The 17,470-nt window shown below is 44.9% G+C and overlaps 1 protein-coding gene across 1 annotated transcript in view; it reads left to right on the forward strand.

Moving 5' to 3' along the window:
- ppan (Brix domain-containing protein peter pan) overlaps positions 1 to 17,470 on the forward strand; it is a 57,439-nt gene that overhangs the window by 14,050 nt on the left and 25,919 nt on the right. The window contains exons 5-6 of the mRNA XM_084589635.1: positions 3,738 to 3,956; positions 4,450 to 4,593. Coding sequence (XP_084445761.1) covers positions 3,738 to 3,956; positions 4,450 to 4,593 — 363 coding nt within the window. The remainder of the gene's footprint in view (positions 1 to 3,737; positions 3,957 to 4,449; positions 4,594 to 17,470) is intronic.

Genomic DNA, 17,470 nt, shown 5'->3' on the forward strand with positions numbered 1-17,470 from the left:
GCATATAAATATTTTGAATGTTATTTGTAGTGATGGTACTGATGATGATAATAATAATACAGCAAACTTGTTAATTTGGCCTTCAAGGAACAAAAAAAAAATTTCAAATGAATTGAAAGCTCGAATTATCGAAAGGGCCTGAAAAAACTGCCAAAAACTGTGCGTCTCAGTAATTGCTTCTAATGAACGCCTGCATATATGCTTGCATTTGAGATGAAAACCAAATGAGAACAACAGTGCTTCCTAGTTCCTTCGATTGCTTTTCTTTGTGCACACTGTTGGGAACGTTGAAGAAGTGGACTAAAACCGGAAACTACTCCGTTACCCTTTTCGCAATGTGACGCAGTATCAGTGGTACCTCCTTACAAAACAGCCCCGTTACATTTTAAGGATGCTTTTCCGCATAGTTTATGGGGTGAGTTATCGCGGTAAAGCACACAGTGTGGTGAAACTTATTTCAGTGTACTAGAAGCAGCTGGTGTATATACTGTATTTGAGGAATATATGTGTAGGAGTTAGAACAGTGTTAGGTCATTTGAAAATAAAAATAAAAACAGTGGCGCTAAGCAGCGTCGAAAACACCGCAATTGACCAACATGTATGCCCAATCGCAGCTGCAAGGTGGCAATGTTTTGGCAATTGAGAACTTCTGACCATTGTCATACCCTGCCATAGTGCGCACACAGTGTGCAGACACCGCTTTTCCATGCAACTGAGGTTCAGGGAGGCCTGTTTCAGTGACCACTGGCTGCGTGGGTTGCACCTCGACGTGATTCCCTGTTAGAGTTAACCGAAGAAAGCCCACCCATTTTTCAGAATGTTTTACGGGCTTCCTGCGTCATAGTCATGCATGGGCGTCGGCTGGGATCGCTCCCCTAGTTTGAGTTATCAGAATTTTCGAAATTAAAGGGGGTTATTTTAAGGGGGGATGCAGGGCTAAAATCGTAATTTTCACCAAAAAAACATGTTCTTGAATTTTTGATGCTTTGGATTAAGCATGTACCGAAGAAACTTCTCATCAAGTATGGTTGTCATCTGTGCAGTGCAAAAGTTGTTTTTTTTTCTTGAAATGAGGTGCACTCACCACCGAAAGCGCCTATGAACACCGATTTGAAGATGCAGCCAGATAGCGGGCAAGAAGCTGAACGCGATATGCATTCCCAAGTTAGAATGCTTATTTTGTACGCTCTCTAGCCAAAAAGGGCCTCCTATAGAGGGTACGGCACACAGCTAAAAAGAAAAACAGACTGAAAAGGCAAATTTTGGGCTGTGGCAACAGTGGATTGGCTGGAAAAGCGAAATGGAAGCTTTTCTTTTTTTATTAAAGCGGGGCATGTAGTCTGTGAACACTGCTCTAGCACCACTGTGTGCCTCGCTAACCAAAGTGGTTGACAAGCTAGAGATAGAATAGGGAGCCTAGACGAAAATGCATGCCCAGCAACCAACCAAGCAAAGAATTTCACGAGCGCAGACAAGGGCACTGGACAACTGTAAAGCTGATGAAAAAAGAGGAAACTTGAAGCAGTCCCCACAGAGCAGTGTCATGTTGAAAAGGACAGCCCGACGTATACACCAGGCTACTTTGATATACTATTTTAGGCCCTAAACTTGAATAGCGTGTTCTGAAATCTTTGACTCATTTTTAATAATAATAATAATAGGCTCACAGGAAGGGAAAGGCGCAGTATTTGTCAAACTTATTTCGGTGGACACCTAAACTGCACCGTAGGGGAAGGGGGAATGTGGGAGTGAAAGTGTAAAGAGAGAAAGAGGAGTCGTAGGGAAGAGCTACGGAGTAATTTCTATCACCTGGGTATCTTTATCCTGTGCACTGACATCGCACAGCACACGAACGCCTCTTTGTTTTGCCTCCATCGAAACGCAGCCGCCTGCGGTCGGGACCGAACCCGGGTGCTCCGGCACAGTAGTCGGGCGTCTTACCACTGCACCACCACGGTGGAGCAACTCATTTTTCTCAGTTGGCACTTTTTGCAAAAGCAGAACCGTTAGGAAAACTGCCATTTCTGAACTCTTCTGCGAAAGGCTGCTTGGAAGATGGTTTCCAAACAAAAATTTTGTTGGGAACAAGATAGGGTACTTTTTGGATTCCTAATTATTCTATAAGAAAAAAAGATATCAAATATGTGACATGCAATGACAACAGAAAAAATGAAGTTCGTTCTTAAAATGCTCGCATTTCTACAAGGATGTCATGAAGAACCCTCAATTTGCCTTATCCTGCACAGTGAACTACCTGGAAGTTTTCTAAGCACAAATGGTTAGTACTTCGTCATGATTTGTGAAATAATAGCTTTCCTAAGCTGACACACTTACTCATTAGGACAGCTACAACTATTTTCTGTTTTTGCTAGTGTGATGAAACTTGGCATATGTTCTAGTAAGAGGAAGATAAGCCATCCCTGAAAATTTCATCAAAATTATCCAGCAGTTCAAAAGTTGACCCTTAGCCCGGCATCCCCCCCTTTAATGAGATTTGCTGAAATAATTTTTGTTGATTTTTCAGAAACAGATTTTTCAGAAACAGATCAAAAGTGCTAAAGCTGCATTAGGCTTTCGGTGCAGCACCTGAAAGGTGCACACATATGATGCGCAGTAATCGCCTCAAGGCCGGTTCCCTGCTTGATGTTTTAACTTTTTGTTTCCCCCCTTTGCATCTAGCTCAAAGAATTGTGCTTAGTGTAATTACCATATAAACCATATATAGGTCGGGTGGCAATATAGGTCGACCTCCTTATCTTGAAGTGAAAAAAGAAAAAAAAAAAAGAAAACAAGAACAAAGTAGAGAAGTGCATATATTTACAATATCAGCTTTGTCACTGCATCACCGAAGCTATGGTCTCGCTCCGAACTTTCAGCAGCGTCGTCGGAAGATGACTCTTTGCCGCTCGCTACCTCTCACAGTGCGTCATCGTTCATCTTAACCAGCCAAAAACACTGCACAGAAAAGCGAAGAAAGAAAGAGAAGAGTTTGCTTCTCTTTTCTTTGTCATGTTTTTTGGCTGGTTTAAGATGAATGATTACCAACTTGCCTAGTCGTCAACCTTGTCGATCAAACATGTTAATTAGGCAACATTTCTTGAAAGGTTGCATGTCAACAATTGATTTTATCCACGCCACCGCATTCTCTTGTTTAATGTTTTTTTTTTAAGTGACAAACTGTCGCTGAGCGAGCAACCATGGTGCCGTTTGCTTCAGTGAGCACCAACTTTTTCTGTAAAGCCGCTGTAAACTGCCTTCAATGCAGTTATTCATTCCTAATAAGGTATTATATGCCATTATAGGTTGAACAAAGGGGCGCACTCAAAGGCAAACATGCGTTGAACTGAACAAAGAAAATGCGAGCAACTGCAGGATGTCGATACATCTTTGACTGTCCGTTCATGGGCAGGCACACCACATGTTGCCAGACTGTGCCTCAAATTCTGCTAAAGACCGCTATATAAGATGGACGGCTTTAGCTCGCTTTTTTTTTTTTTTTTTCGTGAAAAAATCTCGACTTGTAGTTCGGTTTATACGGTAACCAGTGTTTTGTCTTGTGAACTTTAACATAAAATGTGCAGAGATTTTGCCGATAGTGCTGCTACCCAAGGGGGGAAGCTTCTAACACTTGATTAGCTCTGGAAGGGGGAGCTGTAAATGCTAATTTGATTGCTTGTGTCAGTGGTGAGGTTGTGAATTTTTTTGTATGTAGCTTAACATTTTTATGCCATTTGCAGTACCATCAAAGTTGCTCCATGTGGAATTAACCGTGCTGTCAAGAAACTTGTGCAAAGTAAAGTTCCCGATTTGGGCCATCTACGGGACATCAGTGAATACGTGGACCAGGGAGGCCTGTCGGAAAGTGAAGTTGAACTAGATGGGGCAACCAATCAAGTTGTTCTCCCTCAGAAGATCTCCAGCAGGGGCAACACGCTCAATCAACAAAGCTCTGTCCGGTGAGCTCTCACTTCTTGCCGTATGGACAATGTTCTGTATTAAATTTCAGGCATTTAGGAACTTGCTGCATACAAAAGCTGTTGTTCTGGTACAAAACGGTTGGTATCTGTGCACTTTTATGCTGGGGGCAGCACTATTCCTGTTTTGTGTCTTGTTACAAGTTAATACTGCAGTATATATGTAATTATGCCTGATACATGTAGCTTCTGTATAGATCTGGACATAAGTGGAAATCTTGGCTTTGAGAAACTTGCAATCGTAGTGCAGAAGTGTACGGAAGCCTGCCTTCTCCTGTCTCTCCTCTGCTAGTTGTACTGTGCAGCACATTGCCCATTATTCATTATTTTGGCTTCCACTAACTAACATCTATGTCGCTTCATTTGGACTAACTGTATGCCTTCTGAATTACAGATGCATTGTACACCATAGATGTTTAAAGAAGCTTTGAAAGTGTATTGATAAAGACATCATCTTTTTCATTTTGTGTGTCAGGATGGTTGAACTTGGCCCACGGATAAAGCTGAAATTGGTGAAGATTGAGGAAGGACTTATGACTGGGGAGGTGATGTACCATGCATTAGTCCAGAGGACCCCTGAAGAGGTTAAGGCGCTTCGTGAGCGGCGATTGAAGCTCAAGTAAGTGTAAACATAAGTGTTGGTATTTGACTTTCACAGACCACACTGCAGTAGTTAGTGTTATGTAATAACAACAGACTATATTCTCTATTTCATACATCATTTCATACATCAAGAGCAATGCAGCAAAAGCTACGCAAATAGTCCACAAGGAGCAAAAAGGCGTGTCCCTTCGCGCTTGTTTTGTGGCTGAGTGCTCTAAGGCGTCGCTTTGGGCCTTCTGGGAACTTATAGGGTGTAGGTTCAAATCCACTTCAAGAATCTCTCTCTCACTCTCTTTTTTTTTTTTTCAGCATTTCATTTTGGCATGACAGGGAACTTGGAGTAAGCAGCTTCCAATCCAGCTCACAATGTGTTTTTTTTTTAATAGCATTTTCTACTTGGCACCAATTTATTCATTTTTTTTCTTCAGGGCAGCTTTAGTACAGGGTAGAAACGATGGTGCAAAATGGCCTTTTCTTCATGATTTAGGCCATTTGTAATTTTTGTTTTTGCTGTAACCAAGGGCATTGCTCGTTCCTCTACTTCAGTTGTGGTACCGGGCATGGAATGAAAAATTCCATGCATGCAGCAGAGCAGCGGATTGTGGAATTGCGCGATGCACTTCTTATACTTCTTATTCTCAGACTATACTGATGTCATTTTTTTAAGCATTTTTTTGCAATTTTTGTTTTGTCTAGATATGAATGTCCTGTTTCTTGTCGTACAAGAGGCCTCTTTTAGCTGCATTCTTATGTGCAGAGCAAGATGCTTAAATTTCTGATAAAAAAAAAACTTCTTACGCCACTCTCGAATGGCATTTTCTCGCATAAGGAAAGGTAAATTTCGAGGAGTCTTGATTCATGCAGTAACAAAGTGTTAATTCTAATTTTTTGGGATCTTGCATACTGGCACAAAAAAAACACCAATATTCTAATGTAGCAATGAACAGGAGGCCAACCTTTGCAGTTGTTAAAACATTTACTTTTATTTTATTTATTTTTTATTTATTGTTACCCTCAGGGTAAGAACATTACAGAGGGGTGTGGGTGGAGTACAAGAATACAAAAAATGCACAACATAAAAAAGTATACAAGTAAAAAAAGATGTCAGCATAGTTAAGAATTGCGTAATGTTTCACAAGTATTATTTCGGACTCAAAAAATGTATTAGAAGATATCAGTACACAATATGTAAACAGTATTTTCTCGGAAATGTTTAAATACACGGTACTCTGAGGGGAACACAGAAAAATTAAAGCAAAAGTTATACAGTATTAACGAAAATTTGCATGGTCGACATTGCGCACGGCAGACTGGAATAATGAAAAATTAGTGATAGTTGCAATAGGAGTGGGAAGGCGATTCTAGTCTTTCGATGTGCGGGGTATAAATGAGTCAAGGAAACTTCTACTATTGCATGCAGTTACGCCCACTTTGTGAATGTGATCTATGCGAGATGATATATAAGAAGGTGGAATGAGCAGTTTATTGCGTAGGTCATCATGATAAAATATCTTATAAAAGAGGCATATACGTGCGAGCTTTCGACGAGTTGTGAGAGTTAACAGGTTGAGATTAGATTTCATTGTGGATACGCTGGCAGTGTGGTGATAGAGAAGATGAATCGAGCTGCGTTGTTCTGAGTCATTTCTAGCTGGTTAATAAGATCATTAGTGCGTGGATCCGAAACTGACGATGCATATTTGAGTTGCGAACGAACAATGGTTTTGTAGAAGAGAAGCTTAGTGCTAGCAGGGGCTGAGTGAAAGTTCCGTTTGAAGTAGCCTATCAGGCGGTTAGCTTTGTTGACAATAAATTCGACGTGAGTTTTCCAGCTAAGGTTAGATGTGATGCGACTGCCTTGGTACTTATATGATGTTACCGATTCGAGAGCAACGTTGTTAAGATGATATGCAGGTAAGTTGCCAGTCGACCTTGGCACTCGTAAGAATTTCCATTTGTTAACATTTAGTGTCATTTCCCCTGCATTGCACCAAGAGGAGATATTGTTAGTATCAGTTTGTATTGCGCGTACGTCATCATCATTTATTATTTCACGGAAAAGGACACAATCATCGGCAAATAGATGAATTGATGAGGTAACAGTATCAGGCAGGTCATTGAAGAATATTAAGAAGAGTAAGGGCCCAGGCACGGTACCTTGCGGAACACCAGAAAGGACGGGATATAAGCTTGAGTTAGTGCCATTAGCTGCTACGAACTGCTGACGTTCTGTTAGAAAGCATTCAAGCCATTTCAGTACATTAGTATCAAGTCCTATTGTGCGCAGTTTTAGTAGCAGAAGCCGGTGGCAAACCTTATCAAACGCCTTAGCGAAATCTAAAAAGATGCAATGTGCAGTTGAATGACGATCAAGAATTATATGCAGCCTGTGAGTAAAAAGGACAAGTTGTGTTTCGCACAAATATGACTTGCGAAAACCATGTTGTGCATGATGAAAAAACGAGTTAGATTCTAAAAAGTTTACTATGTGTGAAAAAAGGATATGTTCGAGAATCTTACAGGGGATACTGGTAATTGAAATAGGGCGATACAGTGAAATCTCGTTACTACGAACACCACATTAGCGAACTTTTCAAATTAACAAATTTTTTAAGAATCCCCGGCAGATTTGCCATGTTTTCAATGTAAAACTATTTCAGAATTACGAATTTCAAAATAGCGTATATTTCAGAATAACGAACATATTTTATTTCTTGTTCTATAATTTTGGAACATCAGTATTACGAATTTGGCTAAAATTAACAGCACCGCAGCTTGCAGCTCTCGCGTGAAACGAAACAGAAACCGCCGTTTCTGTGTGTATGGTCCGTGGGCTGTAGCTATCATCATCAAGACGTCTAGGACCAGCTCCTAGCGCCACCATGAAGCTATGGTTTATTACGCAGTAGCCAGCAGGCCTAGCTGCCTGCGTTTTTTTTTCTTCCTGTGTTGTGTGCCGTACGCAACTCGGTCGTTCGTGCGTTCGCGCATGCGGGCGGTATTTTTTTTTTTTTTTTGCCGCTGGTTATCTTATTGCGAAGTTTGTGCGAGATTGGCGATGATATTAGCCAGCGAAGTGCCAAGAAGATATGAATGCAGCTGCTTTCACTGCAAGAAATCGACGCAGGGAAAAAGCGATTCGGCCTCTACAGACAGCTAGCATTGCCCCATCGACTGCCGCAATCATTATAAAAGACCGAGACAAAATTTTCAAAGCTCAGGGAGCATTGAAGATGGGGTCATAAAAAACTCCGATTTTCTTTTTTTTTTTTTTTTTGCACATGGACAAAGTCCGTACTTTCATCGCTCGGTGCAATCACGCACGCGATGAGGTGTTCCGGAAAGTGGAAGGTGCAAGGTCTGAAGGTGTATGTGCTGTAGTGGTGTAATGTAGTGCGCGGTCGTGTTTGCTGCACGCGGCAGAAGAAAATAATGGATTTCTTCAAATAAATCACCTTTGGAGTTAGTGCAACCTTTTCACTTGAGGTTTTGCTTGTCTACACACGTGCCTACTGCCAAGGTACGTCATTTTCATACCTAGGTTTGACCACTGGCTTATAATCGCAGATTTTTCATTGCAACGATATTTCAAAATAACGAATGATTTTTCGCTGTCTCGCGGGATTCGTTATATCGAGATTTGACTGAGTTATTAGGTGAACGCTTGTTTCCAGATTTATGTACTGGAATAACTTTCCCTATTTTCCAGTCTGCCGGCATTGTACTATGCTCAAGAGATTGCTGGAATACTTTAGAGAGAATAATAGAGGAATATGATCTTGTTCTTTTTAAAAACTTTCAGTTTATGCAGTCAGTTCTGGCAGCTGAAAAAGGTTACAGGCCATCAATAATTTTGGCGATCCCATCGGGGTTGATAGTGATAGGGTACATTGGTAGATAATTATAGGCTCGACAAAAAGGTAAGTTGTTAGACAGAGATTTATTGAAAAACTGGAGAAAACATTTTTTAATATTGATGAGCATTCACTGTCAGGAATAGGTTCGTCGTCGGAGCTTGTTAGTGTGATTTTAGACCTGTCTGCTGGATTAACAACTTTCCGAAATTTTCTAGGATTTGCTAGCAGCATATCCGGTAAAGTCTTAGTGAGGAACATCTTTTTTTAGCATTTTTAACGGCTGAAATATAAGCATCATTTGCGGCGCGATATGTTGACTAGCGAAACTGGCTGCGTGAGGTTTTAGCTAGCCAGTATAAGCGTTTCTTTCGGTTAGATAGCCGCCTAATGTGCGAGTTATACCCCGGTGCCTTTGGATTATATGGGATATTTCGAATAGGAATGAAATGGTTAGTAAGCTCAGCAACCTTGTTCTTGAACAATGTCCAGTTAGCTTTAACGGGGCGTAGCTCGAAGCCTTCTAGAAGCTTCGTTAGAAAGAGGCTAAGCTCGTGGTTGATTTGGTTAAAATCGGCGCGATAGTAATTACGCAGTGTTTTAGTCATCTTTGATCTTTTCTGTTTGGAGATGGTAATGTGAAAATTTAGTACAAGATGATCACTCAAACCTGGTAAGAATTTTATTTCTGAGCATAATTCAGGGCTTGAACAAAGAACTAGATCTAGTATATTAGCTGTAGTATCTGTTATGCGTGTTGGTTGTGTGACAATCTGCGCTAGGTTAAAACATGAACATAAGTCTACAAATTCTTTAGAAGTCGAACTGGAATTTATAGGTATAGCGCCATCCAGCCTGTTAATTTCAGGAAAATTAAAATCACCCAGTAAAAGCATAGGTGTTCTCGGGAATCGCGTCGTTACGATGTTAATGGTGTCATGAAGCTCCTAGACAAATGTCGGTAATGAGTTCGGAGCACGATAACAAGCCCCTAATGTAACATGACGGTAGGTTAGCTTTAGATGTACCCATATCATTTCCAAAAACGTAGCTATGTTAAGAGCGAAAGATTCGATGTGTTTGTTAACGGCTATGAGGACGCCGTCACCTTGCCTTGCGCTCCTATCGCATCGATAGAATTGAAATTTGTTAGGCGAGTCAAGAATTTCACTGTCGCCAATGTGCCCATGAAGCCATGTCTCGGTTAGCACTAAAATATCAGCAGAACAAGAGTCAACAAGAGACGAAAGTTCAGTACATTTTTTGATAGCGCTTCTTATGTTAGTGAACAAGACAGACACGGGTGTTGGTGGGGAGCTGCAGCCACTACCCATCTGTAAACGTTAATCGGATGACGATGCATTTTGCTGCTGAGAAGGCGACTGTGCTGAACTAGCGATAGTTTGCTTTGAGGTAGTGTGGGTTAACTCTGATATTGTTACGATGAAATAGCAAAGGGGTGTTTATTTACAGTGATCTGGCAGTGGGATAAGGTGAAGCCTACTAGCCCCAGGCACCAACGCTTCGTCTTCTTCTTCTGCCTCACCATCACCATCCCTCATCGTCGTCATTAGCGTGACATTTCCCCCCTACTCAGACGAAGCCCTCTGGGCGTGTTCGTGAGTCGTGCGAGGCTGACACGGCTTCAAGCGGGCAACATGACACAGTTCGGTTTTGGCAGACCGGCGACCCGATGCTGTCAGGCGGGCTATCCCATAAGTTAAATCACTAAGGCGTTTGATAACCACATATGGGCCGTCATAATGGGCCAAGAGTTTTTGATGTAGGCCACGGCGCCGAATTGGACGCCATAGCCAGACTAAATCACCTACAGAGTACGTGACCCGCCGGTGACTGGAATCGTATCGCACTTTGGAACGTTCTTGTGAAGCACCAGACCGTAATCGGGCGATTCTCCGAGCTTCTTCGGCGAGACAGAGGGTCTCAGCCAGGCAGGGGTCTTCACGGCTTGTGAAGGGCAGGATAGTATCCAGAGAGTAGCGTGGCGGTCTGGCGTAAAGCAGAAAAAATGGACTGTACCCAGTCGTCTCATGCGTGGCGGTATTAAACGCATACGTGATGAAGGGCAGTATGGTGTCCCAGTTCTTATGCCCTGCGTCCACATACATGGCTAGCATGTTGATAAGCGTTCTGTTGACGCGCTCAGTCAAGCCATTTGTCTGGGGATGGTATGGCGTCGAGTGTCGGAAAGTTACGGCGCATAAACGCATGAGCTCTTCAACAACATCAGCAGTGAATTGTCGGCCCCGGTCAGTGATGACAATTCGTGGCGGCCCGTGTCGTAAGATGACTGAGTGCAGCAAGAAAAGCGACACCTGATGCGCCGTAGCAGATAGAAGAGCGGCGGTTTCACAGTAACGTGTGAGATAGTCCACGCAGATTACAATCCAGCGATTTCCATCCACGGACTTCGGAAACGGACCTACGAGGTCAATGCCTACTTGATCAAACGGTGCTGTCGGGGTCTTCACAGGGTGCAGCAAGCCAGACGGAGTTGCAGTTGGACGTTTGTGGCGTTGACATTGCTTGCAACTGGCAACGTATTGTTCAACCGTCGAGCGCATTCTGGGCCAGTAAAATCTTTCTTGAGCACGGTGGAGTGTTCTAACCGATCCCAAATGCCCAGAAGTTGGATTATCATGCATAACACGCAATACGTCCGTGCACAACGTCTTGGGAACTACGAGTAGGTATCGCTGGCCGACAGGCGAATAACTCTTTTTCCATAGGAGGCCATCATGCACACAAAAACGGCTTGTAGGTACGTTGGCTTGGGCAAAGAGAGGCTGCAGACTGGTATCATTTTGCTGTTCCGTTTTGAAAACATTCGTGTCGGGGAACGCTGGCTCGAGGGTCGATATATAATTGTCGAAATCGTCGCTTTCAGGTCCAGTCGTGGCCATTGGCATCCTAGAAAGACAATCTGCGTCTGCATGACGCCTCCCGCTTTTGTAAACCACGGCAAAGTCATATTCCTGTAACCGGAGGGCCCAGCGTGCGAGGCGACCACATGGGTCTCGAAGGTTCCGCAACCAACAGAGTGAATGATGGTCAGTTACGATAGTAAACGAACGTCCGTACAAATATGAACGGAAACGCTGCACAGCGAAAACTACAGCTAGGCATTCCTGTTCGGTGACTGTGTAGTTTCGCTCCGGCTTGCTCAGGGTACGACTTGCATACGCGATAACATGCTCTCGTTCATTGTGCCGTTGGACAAGGACTGCACCAAGACCGATTCCACTAGCGTCCGTGTGTACTTCTGTCATTGCAGTAGGATCGAAGTGACGTAAGATGGGTTTCGATATTAAAAGAAACTTCAGTTGACGGAATGACGCGTCGCAGTCTGGTGTCCAGTTAAAAGTAGAGTTTTTGTGGAGAAGGCACGTCAATGGGTAAGCAACGTCAGCAAAGCGATGTATAAAGCGTCTAAAATACGAGCACAACCCTAGAAAACTGCGCAACTCCTTCACTGTCTGCGGGGGTTTAAAAGACTCAACAGCGGCAGTTTTCTGGGGATCCGGCATTACACCATCACCATTGACAAGGTGTCCTAGCACCAGCGCTTGGCGCTCTCCAAAGCGGCACTTTTTGGAGTTCAGAATTAGGGCGGCGTTGTGCAGGCAATTCAAGACACGTACTAGACGGTCATTGTGTTCTTGGAAGGATTTCCCAAATATCACGACATCGTCCAGATAGCAAAGACAAATGTCCCATTTTAAGCCGCGCAAAACTGTGTCCATAAAGCGTTCGAATGTAGCTGGCGCATTACACAGCCCGAATGGCATAACATTAAACTCATAAAGGCCATCTGGCGTTACGAAGGCTGTTTTTTTCTTATCTGCAGGGTCCATTGGAATTTGCCAGTAGCCAGATCTGAGATCAAGACAAGAAAAATAGGACGCACCAAAGAGGCAGTCGAGGGCATCGTCTATGCGAGGAAGAGGATAGACGTCCTTTTTCGTAACAGAATTTAAACGCCGATAATCGACGCAGAATCGCCACGAACCGTCTTTCTTGCGTACAAGAATAACAGGGGCAGCCCAGGGGCTAGATGACTCCTGTATCACCTTTTTCTGTAGCATGTCCTCCACTTGCTCATGAATGACTTTGCGCTCAGATGGAGACACGCGATATGGCTTTTGACGAATGGGACGAGCCGAACCAGTGTCGATGCTATGATGGGTCCGATGTGCAGGGCGAGAGGTTGGTCCATCTGTTTCAGAAAAGTCAAACATAGGCGAAAAAGGTAGAAGAATATCCACAAGAGTACGGCGTTGAGGTGAGCTGAGATCGGCGCTGATCACGCGGGAGATTGAAGTTTCATCAGCAGGCAAAGGTACGGTGGCACTCGTAGCATCTGTGACCAAAGCAACGACGTGGGGCGCATCGGGTCCACAAGAGGCAAGCTTCAATCCCGTTGGTAAAACTGCGGGCTCGGACGATGGGTTGATGGTCCATAACGAGGCACTACCATGATGCACGGATATCATACAGTGAGGGATAATTACATTTTTCTTCAGGCATGCTGAGTGAACTGGGTGCACCATGGCCTGGAATGAAACCTTCTCAAGAAGTGGAACGGACACGGGGACGAACATGGCAGACAAGGGTGGAACTACTGTGTCTTCGGTAATACTAAAAACTGTTTCTTCATCACGGCCACTTTCAAAAAGTGTCGGCAGATGCGAGCCATCAAAATGAACCTCTTGACTTCGGCAGTCCACGGTAGCGCCACAAAACTTCAAGAAGTCCATTCCTAAAATGATGTCATGCGTAGAGTGGGGTAAGACTACGAATTCGGCTTGAAAAATTGCACCACCCACAGACACTTGCGCACTACACACACCCAGTGGCCGCAACGCCTCTCCACTCACACCACAAAACGTTGAAGCACGGTCATATTCAAACATCACTTTGCGTCCCAACAAGCGCCTAAACTGATTACTCATCACAGACACAGTCGCACCCGTATCCACCAAAGCTAATGTATACACACCATCAATAAACACACGAATTTTGTTTTTGAGCATTATAGTTGGAGGGATGTTGGAACACAGCACATTTCCAGCGGCCTCACCCCCATTGGTCGCGCTGGTTAGTTTTCCTGCTGAGGATGCTGAGGCGACATGGGGCGCCGTCGTGGTGATGGAGAACGACGCGCACGGAAGGCGGGTGGTGGAGTAACACTTCTATCAGATGCAGGGGAGTGGTCGCGGATATTCTGGTTATGGATGTTGCGGTAATACCCACGCTGAGTATTTGATTGTTGAAAAACGGGATTGTATTGCCGATTGTTGGGTACTGTTGGAAGCGCCGGACGGTTATAGCGAGGTGGGAACCTACTGCGGCAGTATCTGGCGATGTGACCTTCGACGCCGCAGCGGTAGCATATCGGCGGAGAAGGTAGAAAATGCTGTTGCGAATAAGAGCAGGGAACAGCTGGGTGCGTCGTAGGTCTGTCTGAATGCTCATACTGCTCAGGAATCCTGGTAGATCGAATGGAAGATCTATGGGCACTTGAGGCGACGTCATACCTTGGGGCGTCAGGCACCGACGCATTCCGGTTGGCGAAATGCATAGGAGGATAGTCAATGGAAGCTGCAACTTCAGGAGCTTGTGGGAAAGGCTGAACGGTAATCGCTTGTGGTGGTGAAGCCGGCCGTCTAGATACCCTCTGGACAGAGACCTCAGCAGATTCGTGCAGGGGAAGTGGGTTGAGCCGCAGGAGTTCTTCCCGCACGATTTGCCGGATCGTCGACGGAAGATCTAGTTGGGCGTGGTCATCAAGGCTGGCCACGGTAGGCACGTTGGCCAGCCGCCCAAATTTTGGCACTATACGACGCGTTCTCAGGGCTTGAAAAGCGCGGATGTGTTTAATGACATCGGAGACGGTTTCAAGGCTGTCTTTGGCGATTAAAAAGTTGTATACGTCAGCCGCGATACCCTTCAAAATGTGGCCGACTCTATCTTCTTCGGGCATGTTGGAATTGACACATCTGCACAATCGGAGGATCTCTTCTGTATAAGTGGTACAAGTTTCATCCGGCAACTGAGCTCTTTGGGCAAGGGTCTGCTCAGCCCGTTTTTTGCTCGGTACAGAGTCACCAAAGTTGTCTGCGATAGGATCATATGTAAAGCACTTGTTGTCGATAACTAGCTTATTGTACTTGAGCTTGAAGAATGGCGAGTCATGTAGGGATTTGGCATATTCGATTAACCTCTTTCTGGCTTGGCGTGTGGCTGGGGAAAAATCCTCTGTTATACTTATTTTGTTACCTTTTAGCTTTGCTTTTGCTTGCAAAACTTTTTCTTTGGTCTTGTAATTCGTGAATTTCACTATAACTGTGTTGCCCGATTCTATGCGCGCGGTGAATGTCCGATGAAGCTATCTCGTTATCGAGCAGGTTCAGCACTTTCGCATCGTTTTGCTGCCATGTTTCGTTTTCATCCACAATTCCGTAGAATAACAAGTTATCACGCCGGCTTCTGTCCTCCAGTTCGCTCAAACGCAATTGCAAAAACGCATTTTGCTTGCGGAGATCGCTGATTGTGTGTTCCATATTTTCTTTAAGATTGTCTATTTCTTCCACTTTTCGTTCAGCGTGTGCAAGCCTGCTGCCTATGTCTCCGAGAACCAATCCAATATTTTCCTGACCTTGACGGATTTCTTCAACACTTTGTTTTAGCTCCTGATTACTGGCGGTCATTGAAGCCGACTGCTCCTGCAGAAGCCTTAGGACGTGCAGTATCTCGTCGTTTTGGAAAGTTGTTGCTTGGGTTATAGGCACGCATGGTTCTACTTGGTCCGCGGAGCTTTCAATTGCGCTAGCGGATCCTTTATTTTGAGCACTGCGTGTTAAGGGGGGAGGGCCGGGATTTTCTTCAACATCTCCTGACATCAGTAATAAAACACCATTGTTTAGGCACTCGAATCATATTTCAAAGCAAACCCGTGGGCACGGGAACAGCAACAGGCAGTGATTGTCATTCTTTTGTGCGTGTATAGAAAGACAGTTACGCACCTGTAGCAGTAGAATAGGTTGTCTGTCAGACATGGCTGAAGCCATGCTGTCCGCGTGCCCACTGAAGAGCGCAGGGTGTTGCTGTATCTTTATATCAGGCGCTGTGGAGCATGTCGATGATGATGCGATTCGCCACACGATGCAAGAGGCACCGGCTATTTACAGCAGCGCCTCTATGTCTTTTCGCAGCGCAGGGGTATAGGCCTGTAGTGGAATGGGGCAAACTACCGGAACAGGGCGAGCCGCAGGGACGGGACAAGGCGCATGGACAGGATAAGCCATAGGGATGGGGCCGATGAAGCAGTGGGCTGAGATTCACCGCCGTGCTGAGAACCACAGTGCACCAGAACGGAAAGCAGGACCTGTAGCAGTAGAAAAGGTTGTCTGTCAGACATGGCTGAAGCCGTGCTGTCCGCGTGCCCACACTGAGAATAATGGGTTTAGGGAAAGAGAATAGGTATTCGGGTCCTCATTCCCTGGCTTCGTTGGGCAAAAAAAAAAAAAGACTGCTTGATGAGTGCTCGTCGCTTCTTGTGGTTTGGGCTAGACAGAACTGCCTCTAATGTTGGCTCCACTACAGTTAAACCTCGATATAACGAAGTCGGAAAAATCGGCACTTTGCTTCGTTAAATTGAAATTTCGTTATGCCGAAATTCGCCTTCCAGCATGCAAAGGAACTTCCAAAACGTGTTGTGAGTGCGGTGCACGCACGGCAAAACGCTTTATTAATGGTGAAAATAGTCTTATCTTTTTCTGCGCTTTTTTTTTCATCAACAAAGGCGTCGCACGTCGTTCGTAGGCCCAGAGTGACTGGATGGCATCTTGGTCTTCTTCTGCGCTAGCAAACCGCCTGAGCACATCGATCGCGTCGGCCACTTCGCAAGTGGTTGGGATGTCGCACTCATCGTCGGCTTCGCCTTCGCTGTCGTCTTGAGAGTTTCCCAACACGTCGTTCACGATCGTTTCCACCGTCACCTCCTCCGTCGCGAGGACACAGGAGTCTCCAAAAAGATAGTCATCCAGCTCGACTCCTTCCGGGATGGCACCGTCGCTGCGAAGACGCTGCCACCTCTCATCAAGCGCCTCTTCTTCCAGCGCGGGCAAGTCCGCCTCAGAACTAGCTGCTTCATCTGTCTTGAAGCCCGCTTTGCGGAAGCAATTCTCAAAAATCTCCTTTGAGGTGGAGTTCCAGGACGCGGACAACATCTCAAGGGCCTGAAACAAGTCCACTTTAGTGGGGCGTTCTAGTCGGAGGTCTTCAAGAGCTAGGACTTTGCGTTTCCCACTCATTCTTTCCGAGATGTCAGGCGCGCGCACAAAAACACAGCGCGAGACACATCGACGCGTACACTTCAGCAGCACAAAACCGTCAGAAAACTTGCCGTGCACGCTTCGGTGGCAAGGCCTAGACTGCGTGGGTGAGAAAACTGCGCGACTGAATATGTCGATGCTAGTGTCCTCTAGCGGACTTGCTCGACACAACGTTCGGCAGTGTCACCCGTGCTACCCCAGATGGCGTGGCAAACGCAACCTTGTCATCATCATCGCGATTGCCAGCCATGTACAGCTGCGCCGCGGCCGTTTTTAGGGGCACAGGTTAGTGCGTGCACACTTTTCAACCACTAAACTTCGCAGTATGCTTTTATTAAATTATTTTGGTTCATCTCGAGCCAGCAACAAAATTTTGTTACGTTGAAAGTGCGCCAGAACTACTTCGTTATACAGAGGTTGAAAATACATTGTGTTCTATGGAAGCGAAGTTATAGAAACTGAAATACTTCGTTACATCGAGGATTTCGTTACACTGAAGTTCGTTACATTGAGGTTTAACTGTATATCCCAGATTTCACTATATCTTTGCACGGAGTGCAAATTTCCACCTTTGAATTTGGCACCCGTAACATTTAAACTTCCCCTGTCTAAAGCCTTTCAATAAACCAAAAGTAGCGCCAACATGTGAAGATTGCCGCCTGCCTTCACTCCGGTGCTCTCC

Source organism: Amblyomma maculatum, chromosome 1 (assembly GCF_055883805.1).
Source record: "Amblyomma maculatum isolate TAMU_Amacu chromosome 1, ASM5588380v1, whole genome shotgun sequence".
Taxonomy (NCBI): Eukaryota; Metazoa; Arthropoda; class Arachnida; order Ixodida; family Ixodidae; genus Amblyomma; species Amblyomma maculatum.